This window comes from Cyprinodon tularosa, unplaced genomic scaffold (genome assembly GCF_016077235.1).
Source record: "Cyprinodon tularosa strain WSP-4 unplaced genomic scaffold, ASM1607723v1 ctg167, whole genome shotgun sequence".
Lineage (NCBI taxonomy): Eukaryota > Metazoa > Chordata > Actinopteri > Cyprinodontiformes > Cyprinodontidae > Cyprinodon > Cyprinodon tularosa.
Genome location: NW_024038504.1, coordinates 1,264,906 through 1,292,537, shown reverse-complemented (window position 1 = coordinate 1,292,537; position 27,632 = coordinate 1,264,906). Strand labels below are relative to the sequence as shown.

Genomic DNA, 27,632 nt, shown 5'->3' with positions numbered 1-27,632 from the left:
CTATTAATATTTAAAAAATTGACCCATGAATAAACTGCATAATAAGGAGGTGAGACGGCCAATGAGAAAAAGAGTAAGCAATGGAGCCAAGCATGTACACCCAGCAGAGGCTCTACAATCAGTACTGTCAGCAGATGTCATATAACAGTGTTTATGTTTGCTGATGGCGCCTAGTGTAATACTTTTAAAGTAAAAAAAAAGGACTAAGTTAATGCTAACAGTACAGTCATTTCGCATATATTGTTTTATTCAATGATAACTATGTTTTTCTTTTATGTTTATCTATAGTTGTCGTATGTGACTAGGTCCCTTTTAGGTTTAACACTACAGAGCACACTGACACATTCTAAATCAATAATGGGAAAACAGAGATTGATTGATACAAAATTAATTTCTGTGCTGTTTTTGTGATGTTCTGTATACTGCATGCACTCGTATTAATGCCCACATACTGTAGACACACATATAAAGGTGCACTGATGTTGACCTTTCCCAATGCCTGTACTTAAAAGAATAAACAAAAACATGTGCCTTTTTTTTTCATATTCTACAGTGGACTGCTTTAATATAGCATGTCAAATATTTTCCAACTCAAACTATCTTTCTGTTGCTGCCTGTCTTGATCAGAACACTTAAACAAAATACTTTGATATTAATTATCCTTTTCTCGTTAAATATATGTTTGAATTAATTAATTAATATTGATGACAATCAGATAAAGTAACAAACTTAACACATACAAATATTGTATAATTATTGATATATATTTGCTTTATACACATATTTAGTCCTAACCACCAACAATCTTCCCAGTTCCTACTTATCTTGATTCAATGCTACTCAAAAAGTCAATTAAATTAGGAACTAAACTACTTTATGTAAATATAAATAAACACATACATACAATATTCATGTGTTTACACACATCCTCGTTTGTACAATTATTACCTTTAGCCCACATAACCAAAACCATTGCAAACATATGTATACACTCATGCATAGTGACTAAGAGTATCCATTGCTGTTCACCATTCTTCTTCTCTTTCATGTCTTTTAAGAAATCCAGTGTTTGCCTTTTTATAATAAGTCTCATGTTTGCACATTGCTTTATTTCAATACTGAAGTTGTTCTAAAATTATAAAACCATTAATTGAAATGCATATTCTTTTAATGTTTGGTCAATATAAGACTTTTAAATTTGGATTATCCCAATAACTATACCCTCTATCTCTGTCAGTAAAAGTTTCTTTTTATGTTGTCTGGTAGATGTTTGGTTGTTTTCTTGCTAGCTTTATATATTAGTTGTGAGGTTTAACATTTTGACTAGATCAGAGAATTTTAACAAGCAGGGAGGAATGGATAATGTATTAGTGTATTCATGATAGCCAGCCCTATGAATTATCCTGATGGTTCTGTTTTGCAGAGTGCATAGTATATTCAGTGATGTCCTATAGGTGTTAGCTTCTAAGCAATAGCTTAGGTAAAGAAAACATTAGTGAAGAATAGAGAATGTTTAATAATTTAAAAATAGTATGGCCTTACTAAAGATTGCAATACTTCTAGATAGTTTAGTCTGGACATGTTTGATGTGAGGCTTCCAGCGGATCTTGTAGTCAATAATGGCACTGAAGAATTTTTGTTATGGTTCAGTCTTTAGTTACTGTCTGTTTCCCCCTTGACTTGTTTCCTTTTCCCTTTGCTTCCTTCTAGTTTGTTCCACTCACACCTGCTCCATATTCAGCTCATTAGCCTATCCCTTATATACACCACCTCTGCAGACACTCAGTGCTGGTTACTTGTTGTTTAGTTGCTTAATTATCTCTGGCTTCGCACGTGAGGTTTTTCCTGACGCTTTCTGGTGTTTTGGTTCTTGTATTTTTGGATTTTGCCTCCGTTCTGTCATTAAATCTACAAGATTCACCTCTGCCTCCTGATCTCTGCATTTGGGTCCTCAAAAACCTCCACCCAACCGTGAGCATTTTAGTTCATTTACTCATTCCTACTCTACCCCATCTATTTTGACTTTCACAACTATATTTCCTTTAAATTTTCAAAATAACAAGAAATAAGAATGTTTCATATTCAAGGTCAATTTGCTTTTGTCAAACCATTGTTTTAGTTTATTTATTTATGGTAGGATCTCAACCAAGAGCTACAATAAACTCTTACCTGTACAGAAAATATTTGTCTACATCTGCAGAATAAAAAATAAATAAAAGCAGGCATGTCCAAAGTCATTCCTTGAGGGCCGGTGTTCTACTGGTTTTCAATATTTTCTGCTTCAGCACAGCTGAAGTTGATGATTGTTTTTTTAGCAAAAGCCTGATAATAAGCTATCAATCAAAATCAGCTGTGCAGAAGCTGGGAAACCCCCTAAAAACATGCAGAACCATTTTCAGAGGTTTTCCCTGAGCCTGGGGAAGGACAGGACATACCTGATGAGGCTGATGTAGAGAATAAAAAGTATCAGTCAGGATATGGATTCCTGGGGGACACCACCAGCAATAACTCCCTGTAAACTTTAATGTTTTAACTTTCTGATAAATATATTGTGATCAATTGTATCAAATGCTTTAAAAAACAAGCACTTTTTTTGCTATGGAGCTGATGTTTTAGTTTTTTTATATCCAGGACTGCCGAAGCTGTAGATCTCTGCCATCTAAATCCTTACTTACTTTCAGAAAGTATTTAATCAACAGCATGACTAGCTCATTTTTATACTGATGGAAAAATTTAATCCCGAGTAAACAAATACCTTCAAAAGCTACCTAATTAGTACAACAACTACAGCCATTCTGTAAGGTACATAGAGAGCATTTAAAAAATAGAATTTTGACGGCCAAGGAACATTTTTTAAACCAGTGCTAGGTTCTAAAAAAATAATCTAACCTTTGATTATCCCACTGAGAACTTTCAGTTCATCCATCCGAAACGGAAAAAGTATATAAAAAAAAACTGCAAACCTAATCGGAAGTGGCTGTCCACCTAAACCTACATACAGTACTGTGAAGGGACAACAGCCAACAAACCAGGGCTGCAACTAACGATTATATAGCAAATCGATTGATCAGTCTATTATTTTTTTGATCAATAATAGGATAGCCAAAGATTCCTTAAAGAATACTTTTTACTAAAATAAATCAGGTGAAACTCAAATGTCTCCACTTGTGCTGGGTAGAGCATATTGATGGACACATTTTTTTAAATCTTAAAAGCAAAATGTTTATATATTTTTTTTACAATTCTGGAATAACTATTGCTTTAAGTGGGTCGCTCTGTCAGCTAAAAGCATCTTTAAAAGTCTTATATAATTATATATTTATACTCCAGTTAACGATTAAATTATTACTAAATTACTGGAAAATTATTTCAATAATCGATTAATATTGACTAATCCGAGTAATTGTTTTAGCCCTACTACAAACCCATGTGTATTTGGCAGAGGCTGTTGATATCTAACCTGGCAGTAGCCAGATTGATATGTGTAGAACGAGTTGAGTTCTACGTTATCAACCTGGGATGGCTGCCGTTCAGTCTGTCCATGAATATGAGGGACGTTTAGTCAGAGATGGGAAGTAACGAAGTACAAATACTTCGTTACTGTACTCAAGTAGATTTTTCTGATATTTTTACTTTACTTTACTACATATTTTTATGGCGACTTTTTACTTCTACTCCTTACATTTTTACACAAATATCTGTACTTTCTACTCCTTACATTTTAAAAAATTGGCTTGTTACTTTAGTTTTGAATCATTTCAATGGAGTTACCGTTATTATTTTTCACGTCATCAATACCAAAAATGTATCTAATTGGATGGGAATCTACGTTGCATTTGACGCACCACTACAACGGCATGAAAAAAGTTGTTTCTACTTTTACTTTTATACTTTAAGTAAATTTACAAGCCTGTACTTTGTTACTTTTACTTGAGTAAAGAAGTTTAATCAGTACTTCCACTTTTACCAGAGTATTTTTTTTAAACAAGTATCTGTACTTTTACTCAAGTACGGAAAGTGAGTACTTTTGCCATCTCTGCGTTTAGTACAATACTTTGTGTTGGTAGGTGACGTGCCAGCTAGTTTCCGCCTTCCATAACGCACTTTTAAATCAAACTTTTGCCAAATCCTGTCTGAAGAAAAGAACACAGGCATCTTCCCATCTACAAATGCACAAAGTGCTTCTCTCCTGTTTTAAATGAGAAATGCTATTTTAGCTAAAACCGAATCAATTGCACTATTGACAGGTGAGTGCTCCATTTTGTAATGCACCTGCAAGGCCCTTCTGACTGTCATCTTTCCTACCTACAGTACATGTCCCGCCCCGAAAAACACTGTTATGAGACGGATGCATTAGCAGGAGTCTTTCAAGATGGATTTGTTCTGAGACTGAAATCTTAGATCTCACGACAATCCAGCTTGCAGTGCAAGGTTAGCAGGTATCTGCTGCTTAAAGGGAAACATTTGTTGACTTCTAATTGTCCATCACACAAATATGTCACATTTTTTGAAAGAGTGACAGAAAATAAAGGCATATTCTGAATAGAGACCTACCAGGTTCTGTGTGGTGGCAACATGCTGTTAGACATAAGGAACCTGAGAGAACTGAAGTGGAATATAAATGGTGCTATTTGCAACTGTCAGTGCAGCAAACAGCAGTTCTATAGATTGAAGGGTGCTGAAAACAAATGTATGTCTAATAGACCTAATCATTACTGTAAAGGCTGGGTCTATTAAATGACAACATATGAAAAGATTGAGTGGTATAAAAGCTTTAGAAAGCCTCTGGATTATTTGAGACCCCTAAGCCCACAGTGTGTCGGCGCTCCCAGGTTTCTAACATCCCAGCGACCCCTATTTCCCTCTAGTACTGTTACACTATAAAATGTAAGGTTCATTCCTCCTTTTTCATTTATATTCACTCTGTCTGGCCTTATTATTCTGGAAGCAGGCCAATCCTGGTTGTTCTTGCAGTGATTCACTGTCTAACTCTCCTTTTAAAGGTGAAGAACAGTCTGGGAAATTCTGGGATAGATAAAAAAAAAATATATATTTTCTGCTAAGAAAAAAAAACAGTTGTGATAATAAACACAAAGATATGTTTATTGAGTTTGTTTTCTAACATTTCAGAGCAAACTTGTCTTCAGGTTACTCCTAACATTTAGAAAGCAAACATTACAAACACATCTTTCAGTAAAATCACATATAGTTTGAGTCAAGTCTTCGACAAAACTTCTCATTTTCAGAGAATGTGAAAGCCCAGGGGTTGTTATTTCCCCTAATGATAGAAATTTTGAAAACTATAATTCATGAAGCAGAGCGGGAGGAGAAAGAGCAGGCAAATTAATAAAACTAATCCAAGAGATCAGTAAGAAGAAGCTTCAATATGATAAAACAGGAGTTCTGTTAAGTTGCACTGCCTAATAACACACACTGATGTTCAGAAGACCTTATCTGAGGGTATTTAAGGGGCTTTCTAAACTAATAAATAATTTAGAGCTCCCAGTCTGATTTGCTTTTTATTTTATTTATTTATTCATTCATTCATTAATTTGCTGTTAGATTTTTCCCATACTCATTTTGTTATTTGAAGTTTGTTTTTTCTTCTACAAAAAAGAGAGTATAGATTATCTATATTAGAATGAATACCCAGTTAGCTTGCATTCTGATCCATTCATCTTTCTGCCACTCATGAAAAAAGTATCAGAAATCAAGTAGTCAGTTGCCTGATTCATAAAGCTTAACTGGTTGCCTCTAATTTTAGATCAAATGTATGTTATTACATTTATATTACATAGCTGAAATGAAGTATTCCAAAGTTTGTTAATAAAATATGTCTCCCTACAGTTTTCTGTTCATAGACTTTTATGGACAATCAGGACCCATACAGGACTGAGCGAAGATAAGATTGGCCAGAGAAAAATGGCACCTTGACTCGGATGACAAACTGAAGACTTTTGAAGGAAGATGTCGTAATTATTGGTGTTTCCAAACATTTTCTGCTCATACAAGAAAGCAGTTGTTCCAACAATAGTTTTTTACCTTTGCCTGCAGTCTGAATTCTTGCTGTATTTACATGCTCACAAACACACAAGAATCCCACCAAAACCATATAAGAACAGACGCAAAATGGGTCGGCCAATCCCACTGCAGTATTATGGTTTAAGGTGTGACATACTGCGGTGAAGAAAGGAAGAGGTGCAAAGCCCTGGCCTGGCCAGCCAGACTAACTTACAAAGAGCATATGTCAAACTAGTAAGGCTCGAAAATTTTCGGGGTAAAACAAATGGGATCTATCACAGTGCAGGAGGCAGGAGGTTTATTCTCTAGCAAGAATTGCTATAAAGCAACATAGGTTTTATTTCACCAAAAGAGTCAAGACTGCAGTGGAGCAAAGTTTGAAGGATTCTCTTAATTATGTTTCAAATGGGCTTAATATAGGTTTTAAATTTTAACAAATGGCTTCTGAAAGAGCATTTTCTTCAGCTTATCGACCACCGACCGAGAGGTCAAGTATTGCACCATCTGAGGTAGGAAGCCAAGGTTAGCAGCGCCATCACCCCCTAAAACAGGTGTTAGAAAAACACTTTTCCCCCCTCTGGAAGTTGTAGATGGTTTTGCCAGAATAAGCTGACTGACAGTCTTTCTCCATGGTCTCTCCAAACTCCTCCCATGCCAAGTTTTTACCTGGGCAAATGCCCGGGCACCAGAATGCTTGGCCTTACAGTACCTTACAGAAATCCCACAAGCCAACCAGGCTTGACAGGGGTCCTCCTGCATATTAATAGCATCCATTCCTGCTTGTGTCCACTAGCAGCTTTGTGAAATTCCACAACAGACACTGCAAACCTAGTGGCCGCATGACAGCAGTAGCAGAGAACATGGACCAATCAGACTCCCCTGCAGCCTGGAAACTGAAATAGCCTTTTGATCATAATGGAAGTTTAGAGTATGGAAAACAGTCTAAAGAAGATCAGATTTGATTGGTTTATTTTTCGTTAACCCTTTCAAGCCTTCATTGTTATTTGTCTAAGACTTAAGCAAACTTTTGTTAGGATTATAGAGCTGTTTAGGACTTAATAAAAACAGAGGTTGTCCTGCCCTATTTATCTGTTATATACATATGTTATGCCGTATTAGTGTAACATACCAGGAGAACAGTTTATTTTGCTCCTGTTAATCACAATAACATAAACAAACTAGCATTTTAAGAGGCAAGCCCTGTCCTTTTAAGCAGCCCCAGAAGCCCAGCTCTACTTATCAAGCACCTGCCAGCCATACCACTGATATTAGAGCACAATGTACTAACTAAAGTACAGCAGTCTGTCTTTCTCACTCATTTTCTACCCTTCTCACTCTTTTTCTTGCCTTCCTTTCCTCCACAGTAATCAACAGGGGCTTACGTAACTCGCTCTACCTGTGCTTATCTCTTTATAACACACACCGACAGGCACATTGTCTGCCTTACTAATAACACGCTTCCTCAGACTGGAGAAACAGGAGCAGAGAAGATGGGGGGGAGACGAGAAGTGAGTGCCGGGGTGGGGAAAGGCAAGGCTGAGAAGAAAAAGGAGAGAGTGCAAAAAGTGTAGACGGAGAGTAAAGGAAGGAAAGGACAAAAGGAGAGAGAAGGTGACAGAGGAGAATGTAAAGAGGTGACAGAAAAAGGATGATGATGAAAGGAAGCAGTGCTATTCTTGCTCGCTCCTTCCCAAACAAAGCCACTATTTCTCTAAAACCCACTATCATTTCCCCAAACAGTGACTGACTGACAAAGAGAAATGACTGCTCCTCTGAGAGCCCCGGAAAAAAGGAGAGGTGAGAAACCTGGCTGCCGGGTAATGAAATACACACACTTTTTCCGTTTCCTTTTCAAACACGCACAGACCTTCATCCATCTAGTGAGCTGTATTCTTGTCATTAGCCACCACAATTAAAAAGACAGAAACAAAGAAACAAGCAGCATTACATGTGTTTACACAGAAAATATTGTTGTATAAGGGGGCATTCTGCTCTGTCATTTAAAGCCATTTATCTTTCATGCAGGAACGCACAATGTGCCAATTTTATCAAATAATTAGACTTACCTTTCTAAATGATTTTAAAATATAGCAGAATGAATCTGAGACCATTTTCCTGCTGGCTTCTAATTAGAGACAGAAAAAAGGAAATGTCCTTGTTTTAAGTAGCATTAGTGAGCCTGTGTACAGATGGCATTTGAAAAAGCGGCGTGAGGAGAGGCAAAGAGACTTTGAAGAGTGGAGGTGCCCTGTGCTTTAGCCTCTGTCAGAGCATAGCTCCAACCATCTGTCTAGTATGTGCATATGTAAGAACCGATGCCTTTTTTGTGTGTTGGCTATTGCGGAGATAGCATGCACTCTAATGATTAAAGGAGAAAAGGTAGAAAAAGAAAGCACCTATCCACTCATATTACCTTGACCGCTTTGTTCTCAGATACTTGGCTAGACAGAGTGGTGTCATTATTAAAGCTGAGAATGAGGAGAAAAACTAATGCATGAGAGCAATGCTCGTCTTTTTGGGAATTATATTATTCTAATTATATTGTATATTGTAATATAATAATTATATTATTATATTACTTTTAGACTAGAAAATAGAGCCATAGACTGTTTGAAAACAGAAGGAAACGGAAAAACCAAACTAAATTGAAGATGTTTCCATTTTTATGGCAGTTGGAGCAAGTAAAATATAATTCACTTTTGTTCAATCATATTTCAGTGCAAATCAAAACTAACCTAAGTCCTCCTCACTAAACAAAGACTGGAAGGAAAAGTCACAAGCAGTATGAAAAAAAGTCAGACTTTAGCAGACCGACCCAATAATACAAAAAAAGCTATACATAGATGAATCTCCTCCTATAGCATTAGCACAGCACATATAATGTTCAGTTCCTAATTATTTCATGTTAACATTCTGGTTGCTAAAGTAATTTTTGATATATTTCCTGAAAATAAATTGATTAGCTTCCAAAAAGCTTTCAGACTTTAATCAAAAATATAGCACTTTATTTTGTGTTCAGAAAGTTTACAAAGAAATACTAATCTTTATATTTGAGAACTTTAAGAACAAACTTTAGTTTTAACTTTACACAATAATAGTTAAAACTCCACTGAAAGATGTAACAAGCAGTCATATTAAAATAGAACGGAAAAATCCTAACTTATCAGCCTAAAGCTACTGACATATAGGATATGTTTCAGATGAGAAATGTCAAATTCAAGTAGAGCCTCTGATTGATTCAGGTGTATGCTTTCAAACAAAAAAAAAGTCTGAACCTGCAGTAAAGCAGAGTTGTCTGCTACACAGAGAGGTCAGTCAGGGCAAAAGATCTTAGTGTCAAGAAAAATGGAAACAGCATCAATGTCCTTGCTGAGAGAATGGAGTGAGACATAGTCAGAGAAAAAGATGTTGTATCACTGATAAAATGTAGTGTCCCATTTAACTGCCCTAAAAATATACAGTCCATTATTTTTATTTGAGCTCTATCAAGGACAAAAAAAACCTTTTTGAATCATCTTCATTTATTTTTATCACTATAATCGTAAAGCCAAGTCAAACCTGTCCATTGGGGAGCTTTTCACCTCAAGCATAAGAGGAACCAAGTGTGTTAAAAGAAAAACAAAAGGATAATAATAATGATGACAAGATATTTTTGGGACCAGGTTTTGGTGCACTGAGCATCTCAAACAGCACTTTTTAATTTTAAACGTACACATTCAGAGAGTACAATAAAAATAGAACTGATAATAGAAGTTGTAGCAAATAAAAAACATTTAGCATTTTGAAATCTGCTTAAAATCATTGAAGCATGATGAAAATTATTTTCATTTCTTTTTGGTGTTCTTGTTAATGTGTAGGGAGGTAGTTTAACTTGGTGACAAGGTGATTATAACAAGCATTTGCTACAAACCGCACCTATTAGTAGCACCACTAGTGATCATGGAGGTATGAATCCTTACAACTTGTTTCTATGGAAATCCTTCCCATTAACACCTTCCACCTCTTTCAAAAGGATTGTGGAATCAGCCTTTTCACAGTCAATCTTTACACAAACTGAGCAGCAATTTAGTTTCACATTAGAGCTGTCGTTTGCAGAAACCATGTCTGCAGATCGATTATATTTGCAGCCATTGATCTGGTAAGCACTGACCTCTGTGTGCATGCGGGTCTAGGAGCAAGAACTAAGAAGAGTCCGCTATTGATCGGAAGCTGACGCTTATATTTTGTCTGTTTCAAACCGAGGCTTGCCCACACCGCTTGTACGAACATTAAATCACTGCCTCACTGCCTCCCCAAAGGTTAGAGAGAAAGACAAGGGAGAGAATCTGGCACTATTTGCACCAATAAAGAGAGAGAAAAAAATATACTTATCCATTCAGAGGCAATCAATACTCAGAGGGAGAGAAATAGGAGGGTAAAGAAAAGATGAAGAGATTCTCTTGTCAAGTCCATGTTGCACTTGCGCCCTTAGTCTCAAGGGCAATTTGGCAGTTATAGTGGATTTTGTTTTCAGTTTGCCTCTGACTGTGAAAGATGCAAAGAGTGATGCTCTTTAAGATGCTTCTGGTGTTTACGAACAGAAGAATGACTGCAGGGTGCATCCTGTTGATGAGGAGGTCATTTGGAGAACAGACTCTGTGTTCCCAATTTAGCAGAGCAGGAGCTGCGGATCATCAGCCCATCTGCTAATGGTCACTGGAGAGCACCCCCATACTTCAACAATGCTCTGTAGCATTGCATTCAGTATTATTTCTGTCTGTGCATCAATCCTCTCTGAAGTTTCCCACCACTATGGACATCATCTTAAAGGAAGCAATGATACCAAACATAATGGATTTATACAATAATTAAATATTTTAGAATATGCTAGAGAGAATAAAGTTTTAATTGCTTTTTTTCCTCTGAAGTGACTTAAAAAGAACTGAGTGGAAAAGCTAATATCAGGTCACTGTGCACAATTAACCAAACTCAAAAACAATCTGACAAAAGGGACAAAACATACCAATGACTCCCTCTTCCTCTGTTTTACTTTTTCCCTCTTTCTTATTTAGTGCTTATATGTTTGGCAGTCACAGGAGAGTATTAATTTGCAGCCCATTTCTCTCTTAATGGCAGTGAGTGTGTGGGTGGGTGTGTTTCTTCTGTCTCCACAGTATCAGAGAGAAGAAAAAGATGAGTCAATGATGCCAGCATACTACTCTCAGGGCCGCTCAAAGATCCTCCGTGTTTTTAATCACCAGCAACTCTAACATCTAATTAATCATTAACATTTCTCCTGCTGATCCGCGGCCCTCTGGGGGCACCTTGCAGAACATCCCTCTCTCGTATTATCTTTGTTTGCATGTGTGAATATGCAGTGAATGTGAGTTTCAGTTGTGAGAGTGGTATACTGGGTGGCTGTTAGGACAGTTGGTAAGGCTATCAGTATGCTGAAAAAACATCTCCAGCAATTCTGACCAATTGTAAATGTTAATGCAAATGTCGGGATTGCGTTGCCAGTAATGGACAGGACTTAATAGCATGAAGCAGCCTGAACAAAGAGAGGAAAGGATATCATTCATTCTGAGGTATCGATTTTGCATTTAATCGGCTCCTTCAATACGACTCAATTTCTTGGGCCCAACTGGATCTGCAGTGCGGAAAATTATAAACGCACTCAAAAGGTGGAGCAACAATCTAGTTTATTGCTGAATAATGGAGCCAAAATATAAGCATCTCAATATCGGAGTATAAAAAAAATCAATGACTGTTAAGAGCTGCTTGAAGTACAATAACTGTTGGCTGATATATATTTGAAATCAAATGTAACATTTCCAGCCCAGTGTAATAACTAGAATATTTGATAGAGTCTGACCACAATAGATGCTGACATGTAACAAAGACGTCAGATCTGCTGAAATCACGCATTAGAAAGAAGGGAGAATAACTATCAATGTTACGATATTTTCCGACATATTCCCGCAGTTAAACTTTCTAGAATCTGGCACATAAAGCTTATTTTATTATACTACAGAATCCAAATCAACCAACAAGCAGTCCTGTGTTTTATGTACCTCATCTCTAAAAATAAAACCTTAGTTTAGACATAAAAATTAAAAAAGGAAAGGAAAAAAGAAGAAAAAATGGTATAATGGGGTTACATTGAACTTAATTTTTTAACATCATGGAGATGATAAACTGTAAACAAGAAAACCAGGGCTTCAAACACACAGAAGCAGCGGCTCTAGAGGAGCTTCACTTGGGTGAAAATTAGACTTTAAGGCCTTTTTGAGATCATTATGAAAGATCGTCATCACAACATCAAATGTTTCCTCTTTCATAACAAGTAAGCTGACAGTTTTGATTTTAGTTCCCTAAACTGAATCAATTTTAAGAGCAGTGACAGTTTGTGCTATTTGCAAAACAACAATTAGATAATCCAATTGTGGATCTTTAATGATTTTTAAGCTTCTGCAGAAATCCTGAAAGCTTTCATGAATAAAGTCTCTACAAATGAAAGGTTTTTCTTCTGTTTGGCAAATTATGACAATAGTTATAACACCAGGACATGTTAGAATGCTTTGGAAAAAAAAGATTGTTCAAACATATTTATTTTGTACTTTGTCATAAAAAAAAAAAAAAAAGAACACATGTTAAACTACAGATCTGAAAATCAAGGTATTGCAGTAGATAGGGCTGAATGCTCAGGGATGATTCTGATGTTAGCTGCAGGTGAACAACAAGTAAAAGCATTGATTAAGTGTTAATGGGTCTGGTTTCTTTTAAAACACTGATGTTTTAAAATGTCAGCAGGTAAAAGAACCTGCTATTGAAACTTTTTTTTCTTTCTTTATATGCTTTTTTTTCCCTTTTTGGCCTGAGTGTTAATTCTATACTGACTGTGGAAATTAAATATTTCAGTATTTTATATGGACATGTGAAGCCTCTTCACTTTTACACAGTCAAGAATGAGCACAATGAACTATTGAGCCTCTCGTGAGCCATAAATGAAGTGAATGCTTGAAAAACCTTGACTTTATGTAACCAGGAGTGCTTGAGCTAAGCTGCTGTATTCATAGAAAGTGGCCCAGGCCTCAAATCTAAAAAAAACAGAGATGTAAATGTAACTGAAACATCCACTGTAGTTTGTGTAGTGACGTGGTAGTAAAGTTGCATGAAAGTAGAGGGATAGAAGAGTACTTTACGTTTTCTGCATGCATTTAAAAATTTTTCCATCTTCTTTATACTTTTGCATTTATCATCCTTTGCTTTTTGTTTCCATCCTCTCATTTCCTTTTCTTCTCACAGTTCTACTCGTTGACGCCCTCTCTCAAATAGTTCCTCCCTTCCTTCTCCTTTTCTCCCCTTCTGCTCAGTGTGCAGAGGACGGGCGTACACTTCACTGCCAGCAGTGATTTATACCGCTTAAGCAAATGAGAGTGGCTTACAGCATGTTGCTCCTTTTTCTACTTAACATAATGCTGGATCATGTTGGAGCCTGAAGGCAGACATGCAACATCTGAAATTGATATAAGAGACATGCATGTGGGGTTGCTATGCAGGGCAATGAACTGATGTGACTCATTTGTGAGTTTTGGATGCAACGTTTTCATGTTTTTTGGCTTGGCATCAATGAAGAGTCATTCTTTCCATCAGAGTCAAAATTATTTTAAAAAATAGTCACTCGTTATCAATAGAGGTGGAAATAAAAGTGCAAATTTATTATTCGTTCTGCTGAGATGAAGAATTTCTTCTGTTGGTGAGAAATTGCAGAATTTCTTTATAATTGAAATGAAGAAGTGAATTAATTTGCTAAGTACAAAAAGATGATATGGCATGTGAGTTATAGAAAACTATTAGGACAAACTTGTGATAAAAGATATTCAAGGGCATTACCAAAACTTTTACATAAGACCTTCTCCTTTTTAAAAAAATAAGCTCTAAGCCATTTAAAGGCTAACAGAAAAAATAATTTACCAGAAACAGCATTAGTGGAGGTAACTTTTAAAACTGTTCAACGTATTCCTATTTAGAGACTGATAATGAACTAAGTATTGTTAAGCCTCACATCTGAATGAGTCTCTTTGATACCAGAATCCCCCCAGACCCTCAGCAGATGGCTTATGTATCTAATGTAACTCTCTGACCTTATTAAACACCAGAGTTTATTAAGAAAATGTGCATAAGGTAAGTAGTCTTTGGTGTTTCTATAAATGTAAAAGGGCATATTAATATACTGTGTAGGGAATTAAGTATGTGCATGAAATAGGCTTCTATGTAAAAGTGATTGATAAGCAGATTGTAGTTATGATGTTATTTATGGAATGTAATGTATATTGTTCCAAATATATCAACAAAGCAACTGAAAAATTTGTGTTAAGTTTGAAAAAAAAAAAAAAATCTAAAAAAAGATAAGATTTTTTGGTAAGAAATTTTTCGATATGGTTTTCTTCCATACATAATAAGTTGTTATTTTGATTTTTTTTATTTATTTAATATCCTCAAATATAAAACTTCCATCAGTATAAAATGTTAATGAATGTGAATTATTATTATTAATAATAATTATTATTATTAAAAAATGCTGTGATATTTGTCTTTACCCAACTATTTTAATTATTCAAAAAAACTTAAAACAGACATAGCAAACAAAGATAATCTTGGTCATTTTAAAGGGTAAAACAAATTACGTATAATTCTTTGGTACTTTGAACAATAGCTCAATTGTTAAGTTGCCAAGGTTCATATTTTAGATTTGCCTTCTGATACAAATCAAACAGATATTAGGAGGTAATTCTGATTCAAAACCCAGAATTGCTGCTTTTATTATCATCAATCATCACAGAAGCAGGCTCTGCATCAGCAGACAAAGAGGAGTATGAGAAATGGTAAGAAATACTGCTACAAATTTCAGGGATTTGCAAAAAGATTCTAACCAAAGTACTTAAACAATACTGGGAAGTAAAATTAATAATTCCCTTAACAGATAGTGGGATTCTTCTTCAGGAAGTAATTCATGAGTAAAACACATTCCTGGAGTTAACTACAATATTTGTGTAGACTGGTCAATAAAAATGCAATGTGATTGTGCTGCAAGATCTTCTGCTTTAAAAAAAAAATAGGAATGTAAGTCTTTTATATGATTCTATCACACTTTTATAAGAATTTGCCAAGTGTGATATGAAAGCATTCCATAAAATAGATGAAAGTCTTGTTCTGCTAAAAATATGCAGATGTATTAATGTAGATAAATAAGTGTATCCCTGGTCATACTGAGTGATTACATGTAAAGTGATGGCTTCATAGAGTCAGAACAGAGGAGACGCTGCCCCATGGATACCTGTGACCTGGTCGACGAGGATACGGGACGTGATGATGCGTCCGTACTGGGAGAAAAGCTGCTCCAGCTCCTTTTGGGTCATGGTCTTGGGCAGGCCGCTAACATACAGGTTGGCATCACGGATGGAGGCAGAGCTGGGTCGCGCATACGACACCTGGAGAAGACAAGAAACAGAGATTTTAAACTTGTACAACACAGACCAAGCTTTTAAGTAGTGTTTGATATATTATAACCAGAGTTCTATACATATTTCGTTTGATAATGTGTTTTTTTGTTTAAAATTGGGGTTTAGACCATTCGATCAACAGGAAGGAAAATTAGACTGTGTACCTCTCAGACTCATGGATTTCCATACTCAGGAAAATATATACTTTAAACCTCAGAGAGAGATCACTTCATGTTTTAGTTGTTTAAAAGGAAAGGTAAAGAAAAATTAACTCTAAAGACAAAAACACAGGTGTCACTAGTTTGGAAAGAGAACTTAGGATAACAGCAAGACAGGACATCATCAGTCTCAGGGGCAACATGTCTAAATACAAATGAAAAGCATTGTTTTCTTAGCATTATTTATTATATATACTGGTTCATTAGAAAAAAACAGTAATTACAGCAATGCTTTATTCAACTTCTTCCACCCATCTTTTCTGGTCACTTGGTTGCTACTGTACCAGTGAACTTCCACAACATCCTCTCCTTTCACGAGGTGATGTAGCATGAATCCTATTACTACTACTGCTGCTGACAGAAGCAGCTTAACTTTTCAGTGCTTCCATTACCGCTGACAAGCAGAGACATAAGTCATCAAATAAGGTGAACATCTAGGTAAATAATTTGAACATTTAGTCATATTTGAGCAACAGCATGGAGATCTTGGATTGGAAAAAGCTGGCTTCCTCCAAGTAATATTTCTCTTTCACATATTTCCCTCTTCAGCCTATCTGCTGAGTTCCTCTGTCTTCTTTCACCCCCTGTAGCTCTTTCCCTTTTCCCTGCCTGGTTATTTTCAATCAGCTTCCTTCCTCCATGCTGCCTCACGAAACCTTTCCAGAACATCCCTCTTTTTATCCTCAACTCTCTCTCTTCTCTTCTTTTTTTTTGGGGGGGGGTCTTTCCTCTTCTCTTCACTGTACAAGTCTCCCTCATTTTCTCTCCTTGTCAGCCAACTCCAGATGTCTAATCCATCAACACCTCCTCAAGCTGTGAGCAAAACAGGAGTGTATGTGCGCTGCTTGTGTGCAGAAAAAAGTTAGAAAAACTAAGCGTGAAGATTAAAGTAATCACAAAGCAATCGCATGCGTGCGCTCTGGAAAAGCGTGTCTCGGATTGTGTGCACACGTCACTGTGAGCTCCTTGCACCTCCAACACGCAGCTTCCCCTTACACCTCGGCGGGAAAGCAGTGCCGCTGACTAAAATCGGAGGTGTCACGACTGAGGAAGCTGCACAAGTGAAACCAAGTCAAAGGCACACACCCAGGAGAATCTGACTCTCTGGACCAAGAACAGTGGCAGTGAGTGGGAAGGGTGTGACATGAGGAATGGCAGACATAATCTCAGAGTTACTGTTCTGTCTTTTAATTAACCTTGTTGCCTTTAGGGGGTTTGAGTCTGTTGTCGGAAGAGAAAGCAAGGAAAGAGGGTAGTGGGAGGAAGGAAATTAAGTGTGAAAGAGTGATAGTGTCAGATGGAAATGTAGTGCTGTCTTCAGTCATGACAAAGAGCCTCCTTTATCTCAGGAACAACTTGAGGCGGTCTGTGAACTCAGACTGTAACGCTACAAACAACCTTAAGCTTCCATTTTTATCCTCAGAAAACACACGTTTTCACTTATTTCTCCACGCTGACTGTTCCACTTTGTAACACCCCAACTCACATATGTATGTTCTGACCACTAGATGGCAATTAGATGCTTCTTGTTTTAAAGGGATTTATAAATAACGTAAACTAAAATAAGAAACTAGGGACACACGAGTGCAATGATCAGACTTTTACATTTTACATGTAAAATTTCAAAAATGTTCCAGACTCAAACACGTTTCTACAGCAATCAGGCTTTCATAAACACCCCGCAGTTAAAAAGGGAGGATGATAGATGATAGATGGATGGATGAATGTATGGACAGACAGATTGAAATTGCAGGCAATGGGCCAAACATTGAAAATCTAGGTTTTCTTTCTTTTTCCATACTTATTTAAACCTATAAAATGAACAAGCAGTTTGCATATTTTTTCAATAATTTTCCAAACTGTGGAGGGAACCATAATGAGGTGGTAATTTTAAGAAAATGCCCTTTAAAAGCAAAACTTTGCCCACAAAAAATGTTATACAATCTGTTTGTAAATATTTATAGGCAGAACTAATGGGTCCCTTGCAGAATAACTGTATAAAAACTTAAGCGGCTTTAATATTAACTCATCTATGATGATATTTCATGTCATTTTAATCTAGCACATTCACAGGGTACCTGATATCCATTATTAACCCCTCCAACTCATTACAAGTCTCCTAAATGACAAACACTGATGTAAAACTAAGAAAAGAATCCTTCACTGAACCAAGGCCAAGTCAGGCAGTTTATACTGTCGAGGGAATGAGGGGACTCTCTCTGGGCTTTCCTGTATGCAAACAAGATAATCCTATCCTATTAGATTACATTAGAGTGGACTAGACCAGATTAAATAGGATGACAGAGAGAGGGAATCCAGGGATTGCAGCAGAGCAACAGATTAGGCGCCGCATCAGCAACACATCAGTGAGCGCCACTCAGATAGGGATATGAGATGGTAAAATTAGGTTTTGGGTCATGTTGTTATGACAGCATCTACATACGAAGTGCAACAAGGTTTAACATGCATGTAATATGTGTTTTATAACGATTATATTACTGGTACAGATTCATCCAGCTTACTGAAGGGACAACCAAAATACCTCGCTATTTGTCATGAAAAACATGCGGAAGAGCAAAGCGGATGTTTGATAGGTTTTTCCATTTGCCTCAGTGATATCTGTATAATTCCACCTTTGCAGTTTGACATTAGGAAGGTAATTAGCACATCAACCATGGTCACAAGCTATTTAAAAGGTGTCACTTTGATTCCGGTGGTCTTTTTATTTCTCTTTGCTAAAGCTCATTACCTCAATCTGCTCCGACAGCAGATTCTATACTGGAGTCACTGTCTGAAAGTCCTTCCAGACAGTGAAAATGAAGCATGACCTGCATAACTCTGTCTAAGGCATGTTGGGTAAGCTGATTTCCTTCCTTTATTCAATTTATTGCGTGTGGTGTATGTAAACAAAGACGGCGTTGATTACCTTGATTGTTTTCGTCTGAAGTCTGAGTCCATTTAATGTGTTGATGGCTTTCTCTGCATCCTTTGGGTCAATGTAGTTGACGAAACCGTAGCCAAGGCTCTGCCCTAAAATTAAAAGAAGGAACAAAAAAAAATTTACAGCGACTGTTTTTAAATTTTATCAGACAAACAGTAGAGGTGCAAATGTTAAATTTTTTTACTTGACTAAAACCTTTGGTTTTGGCTCTTGCACCATGTTTTTTTCTACCACACTGTTTACATTTGATCACTGCTGCACTTTAAGAAATAGAAATGTCATGAAAGCTGTACAAAACAAAGACTTAGACAACAAAAAGGTGTCTAAGTCTAAGTTAATTATGCCATTACTGATAATCTGAAGGAGGAGCTACATTTCTTGTATTTGCAGGAGTACTTAAGCCCAATGAAACATAGAAATTGAAATTAATAATTTCCAAGATAGAAATATCCAAACTCTTTCCTTAAGTACTCATAAATTCTAGTAGACCTTACTCTGCAATTTATGAAAATAATCCCTTTAAACTATGTGTAATAAAAGATTTGCAACATTTTGTTGACTTCATCACAAAAATTCCAACTCACATCCTCTTTTCCTCTAAAGCAGAAATGTCTAAAGTCTGTTTTTGAGGATTGCTACCCTGCAAGTTATTGATGTTCTTTGCTTCAACACACCTGATTAAGATGACTGCTGTTCAGCAAAAGCCTGTTAATCAGCCATCCACCGATATTAGCTGATATTAGCAGTAAGATGTTGAAAACCTTGAAGATAGTGACCCTGGAGGATCAACTTTGGACACCCCTGCTCTAAAGAGAGTGTTTTTAGACATCAGAGCTCTCTGAGTGGGGCAGGTCTGACATCTCTGATTGTTTCCCCCTGTGGTTAAAGCGTTTTAACAGGCTTAAGGCTTTTAAAGCATACGTCTCCAGCCAACAGAGGCTTTCGTCAGCAGTGTTTTTCAGCAAACACCACTCTCCGCTAATACCACACACAAGCTCCAAGAATCCTAAGCAGGGCTTGTGCATATTCATCGTTAATGGGAACAGACAGCGGTTAGTCAGAGACAAAGTGAATCACAAAATATGGAGCATAGCTCTTTCACAAAATAAATACTTTTGGGCTATGGATATCACAGAGCAGTACAGCTCAGAGTAGAGCAGGGGAAGGGCCAGAAGGGACCTGTAGTCCTAACATCAAACAGCTGATAATTTTTCTCTTGTTCTCCTTCTCATCTCCTCCCTTTTCTCCTCTGGATTACTGGTGGATTATCAGACACTCCATTGTTAATTAAAAACCTGCCATCCTGGAGAGACCACTGCTATTTATATCGAGCCATTCTCTGTTCACTCTTTCTCTTGGACTCTCAGCCTGCTTCAGGTGTTTAGTTTGGCAGTTTAAATATAAATCTAAGATGGCCATTTGTTTGGCTCCAAACCTCCTGTTAAAAACATACAGAAAATGACAAAGCAAAGCAGAAAGTGACTGTAGGAGTTCATTACTGGGACTTTAATGGGACAAAATAGACTGGATATATTGCATGAAATCAATTGTTTATTATCAGGATGAAATAGTTTAGGATTAGTTTGTGGAAAGATTGCATGAATTTAGTTAGTATGTTGTTATTATCTGCCAATCTATTTCATTTAAATTTAGATTACAGATGAGCATTGGAGAATATTTATCTTCTATTACACTTCGAGGTAAAAGCTCTTTCTAAAATCCGTCCTCCTGACAACACAAGGTGCTTAGAAATTTCACTCAATATGCCTATATAGATTGATTCACTGATGCAGTAATCCTGGAGAAGCTCTTGCAGCCATGAAGGAGTGAAATGATAATAAGGAAAACATTACTGTGTCTGAATATATTCTGATTATGGTCATTTTTGAAAATATTTAGATCCATACTAAATATATACAGGTTTGTTTTATATATGCCAATTCTAAGTGAGTATTGGCCAGTGATTTTTTTTCCTCTCGTGTCTTAATTCCATCTATGGAAAGTTTAACACCAGCAAAAGCTAAACAAATGTGGGTGGGAAGCTGGGCTGGCTGATTACTACCTTTTCCAAGCAAAAGACAAAAAAAAAAAAAAAAAAAAACCAGCACCCTATAGCATAAAAAAAAAATCCAGACCAGGCTTACATCTACTATTTCCAGCTTGTAACAGAGGAGCTAACAGCAGGGAGCCACTGGCAGACTGCCTGCATTTACATGAATGGATATGAGATTGTACAACGCACCACAATAGCTGATGTGGACACATTTATACATCTGCAAAAGCAGATACAGGAAAATAATTTAGAACTATAGATTAAATAAAAAGAGCTCAATGGTCCCAATTTACTATAGTCAGGAACCTGTAAGCTGCGAGGTCAGCCCAGTCCAAAGAAATGTTTGATTTCAGGTTCTTTGCACCTGTAAGGAACATGTTCCTCTGTGGATGTATTTATTAATTTCATATCATCTTCACAACTAGCCCAAAAAATAGACCTCGTTGATCAATCTATCTGTGTTTAACAACACTGTTTGTAGTAGATCCTTCAGGTCCTGCAAGAAAGGTGGAGCCTTCATAGGTCTGACTTTGTAGAGGTTGTTTCCACAGATGCTCAATTTAATGAAGATCTAGGGGATTTGTAAGCCAAGTCAGCACCTCAAACCACTCAGATAAAATAATTACCATTCCCATCAAGGGGAATCCGCAACTGAGGTCAGTAGAACGTTGGAAAGTAAGATCAATTTGGAAGGTAGGACCTTCCTGGCAAAATATCTGCTCACTTCTCTTCCTTCCATCTTAGTCTAGGGGCTCTTGCATTTTTCCAGGTAATCAAATCACATAGAAAGATACATGCTTGACCAGGTTAAACTGCCTTCTTCCAATGCTCTAAAGCAGGCATCCCCAAAGTCGGTCCTCAAGGGCCGCTGTCCTGCAGGTTTTAGAGGTTTCTCTGCTTTAGCACAGCTGATTCTGATGATTGCAGTTCAGCAAAAGCCTGTTAATCAACTATCAAAGTAAATCAGCTGTGCTGGAGCAGGGAAACCTCTAAAACCTGCAGGACAGCAGCCCTCGAGGACCGACTTTGGGGATGCCTGCTCTAAAGTCAAGTTTTGATGCTTCTGTGCACATTGTTGATGCAGACAGGCTCAGCATGTAAATGACTACTCTCCAGCTATGGTGGCTTCAAGAAACTTTTTCATCAGTTGAGCTAGCTTGTCTGTTGGACTAGATCAAATGTTCAGCTTTTGGACCTCATGTGGCGTTTAGGACTTAGAAGCTCGGTACCATATGTCCGGTTCACCAGTCCTCCTTCCCTGGACTATCTTGGACAGAGAGGACCGTTGCATACTGAAAACAGCCCATGAGAGGCGACGGCAGGGATAATCCTCCTAGCAAATCAACTTACCATATATGGAAAATAAAGTCTGCATGTTGAAACCATGTTATTTCCAAAAAATGTGCTTGTTAATGATAGAACCAATGAATTTTCACTGATTTTATAATTACAGAAAACATGGCTGTAACTGAGGCAGTGTTAAGTAGCTAATGAAAGGGGATTTAAGCAAAAACTAATTTATCCTAGCTGTTATGAATAGAAACATTAACATATATTTTAATCATCAGCTAAATGGTAGAATCCAAATGAAGATTTGCTGTTGAAAATGGCTTTTTAATGAGGTAAGATACAGACTTGTTTTTGATTTGTTAGCCTTTTATGAGCATAATTTACAGCACTAATTCAAACTTGCTTGGTAGTGAAAAACAGTTTTTTATAAACAAGAAAAAAAAAAGCATCTGTTTTATATGTAAATGCACCAATGGTATGTGGGTCCTCAAATGGAACATGTGAAGTACATAATCCCTGAGTGTACAGTAAGTTGTAAAACGATAGAGTGTGTGCAGTTCAGATACGGCAGCAGAGCTGCCATGCTTTATCGCAGAGTGGCACATGTCCGCCTTCACTGAGAGACTAACCACAAGGGGCTGGAGGAGTAGAGAGGTGGGGGCTAAGCTCCACTCCTTTGGCAGACCTTTTGTACAATTGGACATAAAATGTATAGGGAGGTGGGCATGTTTTTCAGTGGTTAAAAATCTCTGCTATTTCTAGTGAGAAGCTCTTTGGTGTGTTGGCGAGGAGTTATGACTAAGCCATTATTTGTTTCCTGAGGAGCAGCAGGATACCCAATGTGCAAGATGAGAAAATGAGTGTACTTTGAGCTGTTGTCCTGCCTGCTGGCACCAATATGTAATTTCATTCCCCAGCCCCCCTAGTTTCCGTCTGTGCATACACACATTCATATACAGTAGGTAGGAGGGAGTAAATCAACACTAATGCAACTTTGCAAAATGATTTACCTTTATATGACCGACAAAGTAGATATATGCGGGGCTATAAAGGCACAAAATCAAGTTTCATGTAAACAACATCCTTATGATGCTATTTACTGTACGGTACACAATATTATGCACAAAAAGAGATTTCAGAGCTTATTGGCTGTCATTATTTTATGCCTTTTGTTGTGTCATGTGACTAAGAGCCTTGAACTGCAGACATGAAAGCATCTCCATCTCATACTATCATCATGCAACACACTACACTCTCTTTGATCTAAAGTGGGATCTACCAAATGAAACACATAGCTGCGAGAACCTATTTTACAGTGTGCCTCACTGCGCTCCATTGTTCCTAATAATGCTCTCTACAATTGTGCAGCTTCTATTCAAAAAAGTTAATTTGAACTGTGGATGTAGTTGTAGAATCAGATATTGTGGCACAGCAGTTGCATAATCTGCAGTGCCATTGTGTTAAAATTGCATTTAAGCAATTGTGTATTTGCATGAAAATAATGTCTTAAAAACATAGTAGCCTGAAATATTTCAGTGTAAATCTATACTGATATATTTTTTAACAGCTTTAAAAATATTTGTTTGTGAGACAAGATGTTTACAGTCAATTTGCTTCTGTTTCCCATCGTTGCCCATTTGCTGTCAGCAGCTGGATAATCTTGGGGTGCATTTTGTGGTCAGAGGTAGACACATAATCCAATTGCTGAGGGAATCCTCTGTGTGCACAGATCAATAAAAAAAACGGCACCTTTTCTATGTAACATAATATTTAGCTTGAATGAATGAAATTAAAGAGAAAACAAAAAAGTTTTTATCTGTGTGACATCCCTTCCATCTTGATCCGTCTTGTAACTTTCCAATTGCAGTTAGGGAAACTTCAGGTAGAGCTATTTTCGATGACGTGGAGCTTGTCAAGATTTAAAAAGATACCCTGTCACCTGCTTTACATCTAATCTCACTTCACTTGCCTCAAAGCCTCTCAACCCCATGGGGAACAGGCAGAGGGACTGAACACAAAGAGAACAAAAGACTACACTGGATAAGCTACTAGCAGTACAGTAAGAGCATACCATGTGGCATGTATAGAGCACATTTAAATAACTAAATTCATAAACAGAATCACATCCCCCGCACACATGCATCTACTGTAGATCCCTCTCCCACTCACTCATTCAACACATCTTTTCCTCCTGGGTTGCCAAGGTAGCAGCCACTGTTGCAGTCAGGAGGCTCCCACTTTCAGTTCCCAAGGCCCTGCTTCCACCAACACAGACACACACTTGCCCACGTAGAAGCTCAGGGACAAACAGGCGCACACGCATATAAGCCACCCCCTCACGGTGGCTCCCGGAGCCTCGGGGCCAGTGGACGGCAGCCTGCAGTGTGTGGGCTTGTTGTTCAGCAGTGTGCAGAGAAAATGGAGAAAGGCGGGCTGAGAGACTAGACAGAGGAGCCTCTCTAAAGTCATGGATAACCCTGTTATGTCAGCACAGAGAACTATAACATCCCAAACCAGCCTGGACCCCCCTGAGTTCCCTTTACCCCATTCGGTTTGCATAAAGTAGATTAAAGAGTGAAAGGTTGGAGGGCAACGAGCCAGCCTGGAGGCCTACACTGCCTTAAGGTCCAAGGGTAGCATAGGGGACAATAACAACCCATGTGCTTCATGTAAAGGCCACCCAGATTGAAATGAAAGGCGACAGAGGCCGTCTGACATGAGGGTCACAAGAGAAACAGTGCTGGCAAGCAAGCTGAGAATGGCCAGTTCTGGTTATTAAGATGAAGCAGGGAAGGAAAACCAAAGGAAGGAGAGTGCTGAGAGGGGATACAGGACATTCTCAGGACTCTGAAACTTTAATGTGTGTCTGCCTGCTTGTGTATGCACCTCTAAGCCTGTCAGCTCTCCTAATACATGGCTTTAGAGATGTCAAATCCTTTTTTCATCTCTTTCCATGTCAGCTTTGTTCACACTGTCTTCAGCCTTCAGCCTATTTTTAAGTTCAGATAAATGCCGCCTGTATGTGGGATACAAACACCAAACCGGATCTCACACAGCATGATTTCAGTAAGGATTTACAGCAGTTTGTAACTCCAGAAAACATCACAATTAGGTGCTTTAGGGGTAATGTTAGAAAAACTAGTCCAGTTTTTAACTTAAACCATCTATCTGATCAGTTTCTTCTTACAGTCGTGGCGAGATTGTTAATTTTCTGTGTACTACAACAGAGTTGTGGATTAGCTAAAAGGTAATATAGTGAATATTACCTCTACTATTCTGTTATCGTGGTGTTTTTAAAAAAAACAATAAATACTTTAGTGCTAAAAAAATGTTTTATGTTTTAGTTTCATTAAATGAATAAAACTTATACCTGGCCTTAAGTTAAAAAAACAAATAAAAAACTATATTCACAGCAGGTTTTCGTGAAAAAGTGAAACTGCTGTCTGTCAGAGGTGCTCCAGCTTGAACAACTCCACATCTGACATCGCTCTCCATCTATTTTTCATAGCCAACATCTGCTGGCTTGCTACATTGTCACTATAATTTGCATCAGTTCCCCAGATTCCCTGTATAAAACCAACAGAAGGAAAGTGACTAGAGTGCAAAAAAGATTTCAGTCACAGAGCTTTGGGATTTTATGTAGAAATAAGAATGACTTCATCTGCATGAGAAGAATAAAAGACAGGCACGCTTTTATGCTGAAGCCTTGCAAATGCTATTAAGTGATGAACGTAAGGGCAGCAGGCAGAAAAATGCTATCAATATTGTAATTTATTTGGGCTTATGGCCACTGTATTAATCAATCCACAAGATGTGGGAATGCAAAAACTGGCTGGCCGTAAAACTGTAACCCCCCCACACCCCACAGCTCCTGTCCAATCGAAGCAGTCAATCCTTGCTTCAGCATAAAAAAGCTATTTACTTCTTCCTATCATTATGAAAATAAATGTGTTCTTTTCTTCTGCAGAAATGCAGCTGATGCAGGAAAGTTATCCTGTGAAATGACTTGCTGACAAGGATCAGTCAATTCAATTTCTGTGTGTGCCGGCATATGTAGATGTTTGGCGGTGCTGATTCAGTACAAGGCCATCATGAATTTTTCTCAAGTTCTGAAGAAGTATTTAGCTTGTGCCTAGATAACATATTGCTTGGATTTAGCTAGATACTTTTTTTACAATTTAAAAAAAAGATGGGGTGGTATTAACACAAAGTGCTATAATATATTTCTCAGAATCTGAAAGCTCTGACAACAGTAGAGTTTAGCTGTAAATACACTTGGCGCATATTGCAAGCATAGCGGCTTAGGTTCGTTTTTTTAGAAAGATGACGTTTATCAAATATCAGATGCTGGACAGTATGCTCTACAGATATAGGGGTTGACAATTTCGGGTGTTGCAAACTATTAAGGATGTTGCCCACATAAACAGCGTCATTAGAGGACCTCAAAAACAATGAGAGCCTTTCGTTTTGTTGAATATTTTCTTAAACCAAAAAATTGGAAGATTTAATCAGTTACTTAGTATTTAATCAGCTTTTTTCCCCAAGTAGTTTTTTTTAAATTTCTTTCGCTTAATTTCTTTCACCATATAGGATTTTATTTTTGAAACCAGTCAATGTGCACATTTGTCCTTTGGCGTTATCTAAGTCTCCCTATAAAATATAACTAATCATGTTGGGTCGCCACAACCAAAAATGCCCAGGCCATTTATTTGGACCAATTCAGCCCTACGGCCATGTTTTCGTAAGTAATGGGTTATTCCTCACCCTTTTTGCCTTTTAATGATTATTTGAACATCACCCTGTAAGATGTATAAAACTTGTTCTACTGTATAGCAAATTACAGCTTGAAGTATCTCCACAACTGTATCACTGGCTAATCTGTTGTGTTTCTTCATCTTCCAGACGGAATAGCACTATTTAATTCACAGAACAGCAGGATTTATTGTCACATAAAATGACATGCACTCAGAGTGTTTTAACCATTTAAGTGACTTCCACAGCCTTTTGATTGATGTTAATTTTGGCTATATGATTAAGAAGGGGTTATTAGCTCATATACCGTAATACCAGTTTGCATTTGTAAAACAAATATGGTATTAATTTACTTCTAAATCACCATTTATCTGCTTCATGTCTGAATATATGAGGTCCAAGTTTTCTCTGTTGATCGTCTGGTTCAGCTACCTAGTGTAAAAAAGACAAAAAACTAAGGAGGCGACTGAACCATGCAGGACACCAGCTCTTCTGAACTAAAGTTGGGCCCTATTTGTACACATATAATTCAGATGAGATGTATCTCTTAAAATACAGAAAAGTCTGAGATTCCAAAAACTAGAAATGTTGAAAAGTTCAAGCAGTGTAAAGGCTTTTCCAATGCAATATGGGATTTTTTTTCACATCTATACAGATAGGCAGAAATTGACAGGTGCAAGCCCAGGGTCTGAGTGCAGGTATGAGGAAATGCGTAGGTTGCAGTAAGCTTACTTTAAAATAAAGATTAACCTGCATGTCCCTGGTGTTTTATGAAAGCACCAGGCAGAAGTAGCTGTGCAAAGAGGTATAAAGGTAGGCGAGCAGGCAGCCATGCAGGGAACAAGAAAGACACCCAGTGGTGGCTCGTCTAC

General features: G+C 37.4%; 1 protein-coding gene across 9 annotated transcripts in view; it reads right to left on the bottom strand.

Annotated features, from left to right (window-relative positions):
• Positions 1 to 27,632, bottom strand: part of elavl4 (ELAV like neuron-specific RNA binding protein 4) — a 99,677-nt gene that overhangs the window by 23,117 nt on the left and 48,928 nt on the right. For all 9 annotated transcript variants that reach the window (XM_038281093.1, XM_038281095.1, XM_038281096.1 and 6 more), the window contains 2 exons: positions 18,651 to 18,754; positions 15,341 to 15,494 (listed from right to left, as the gene is read on the bottom strand). In XM_038281093.1, the coding sequence (XP_038137021.1) occupies positions 15,341 to 15,494; positions 18,651 to 18,754 (258 nt within the window). The remainder of the gene's footprint in view (positions 1 to 15,340; positions 15,495 to 18,650; positions 18,755 to 27,632) is intronic.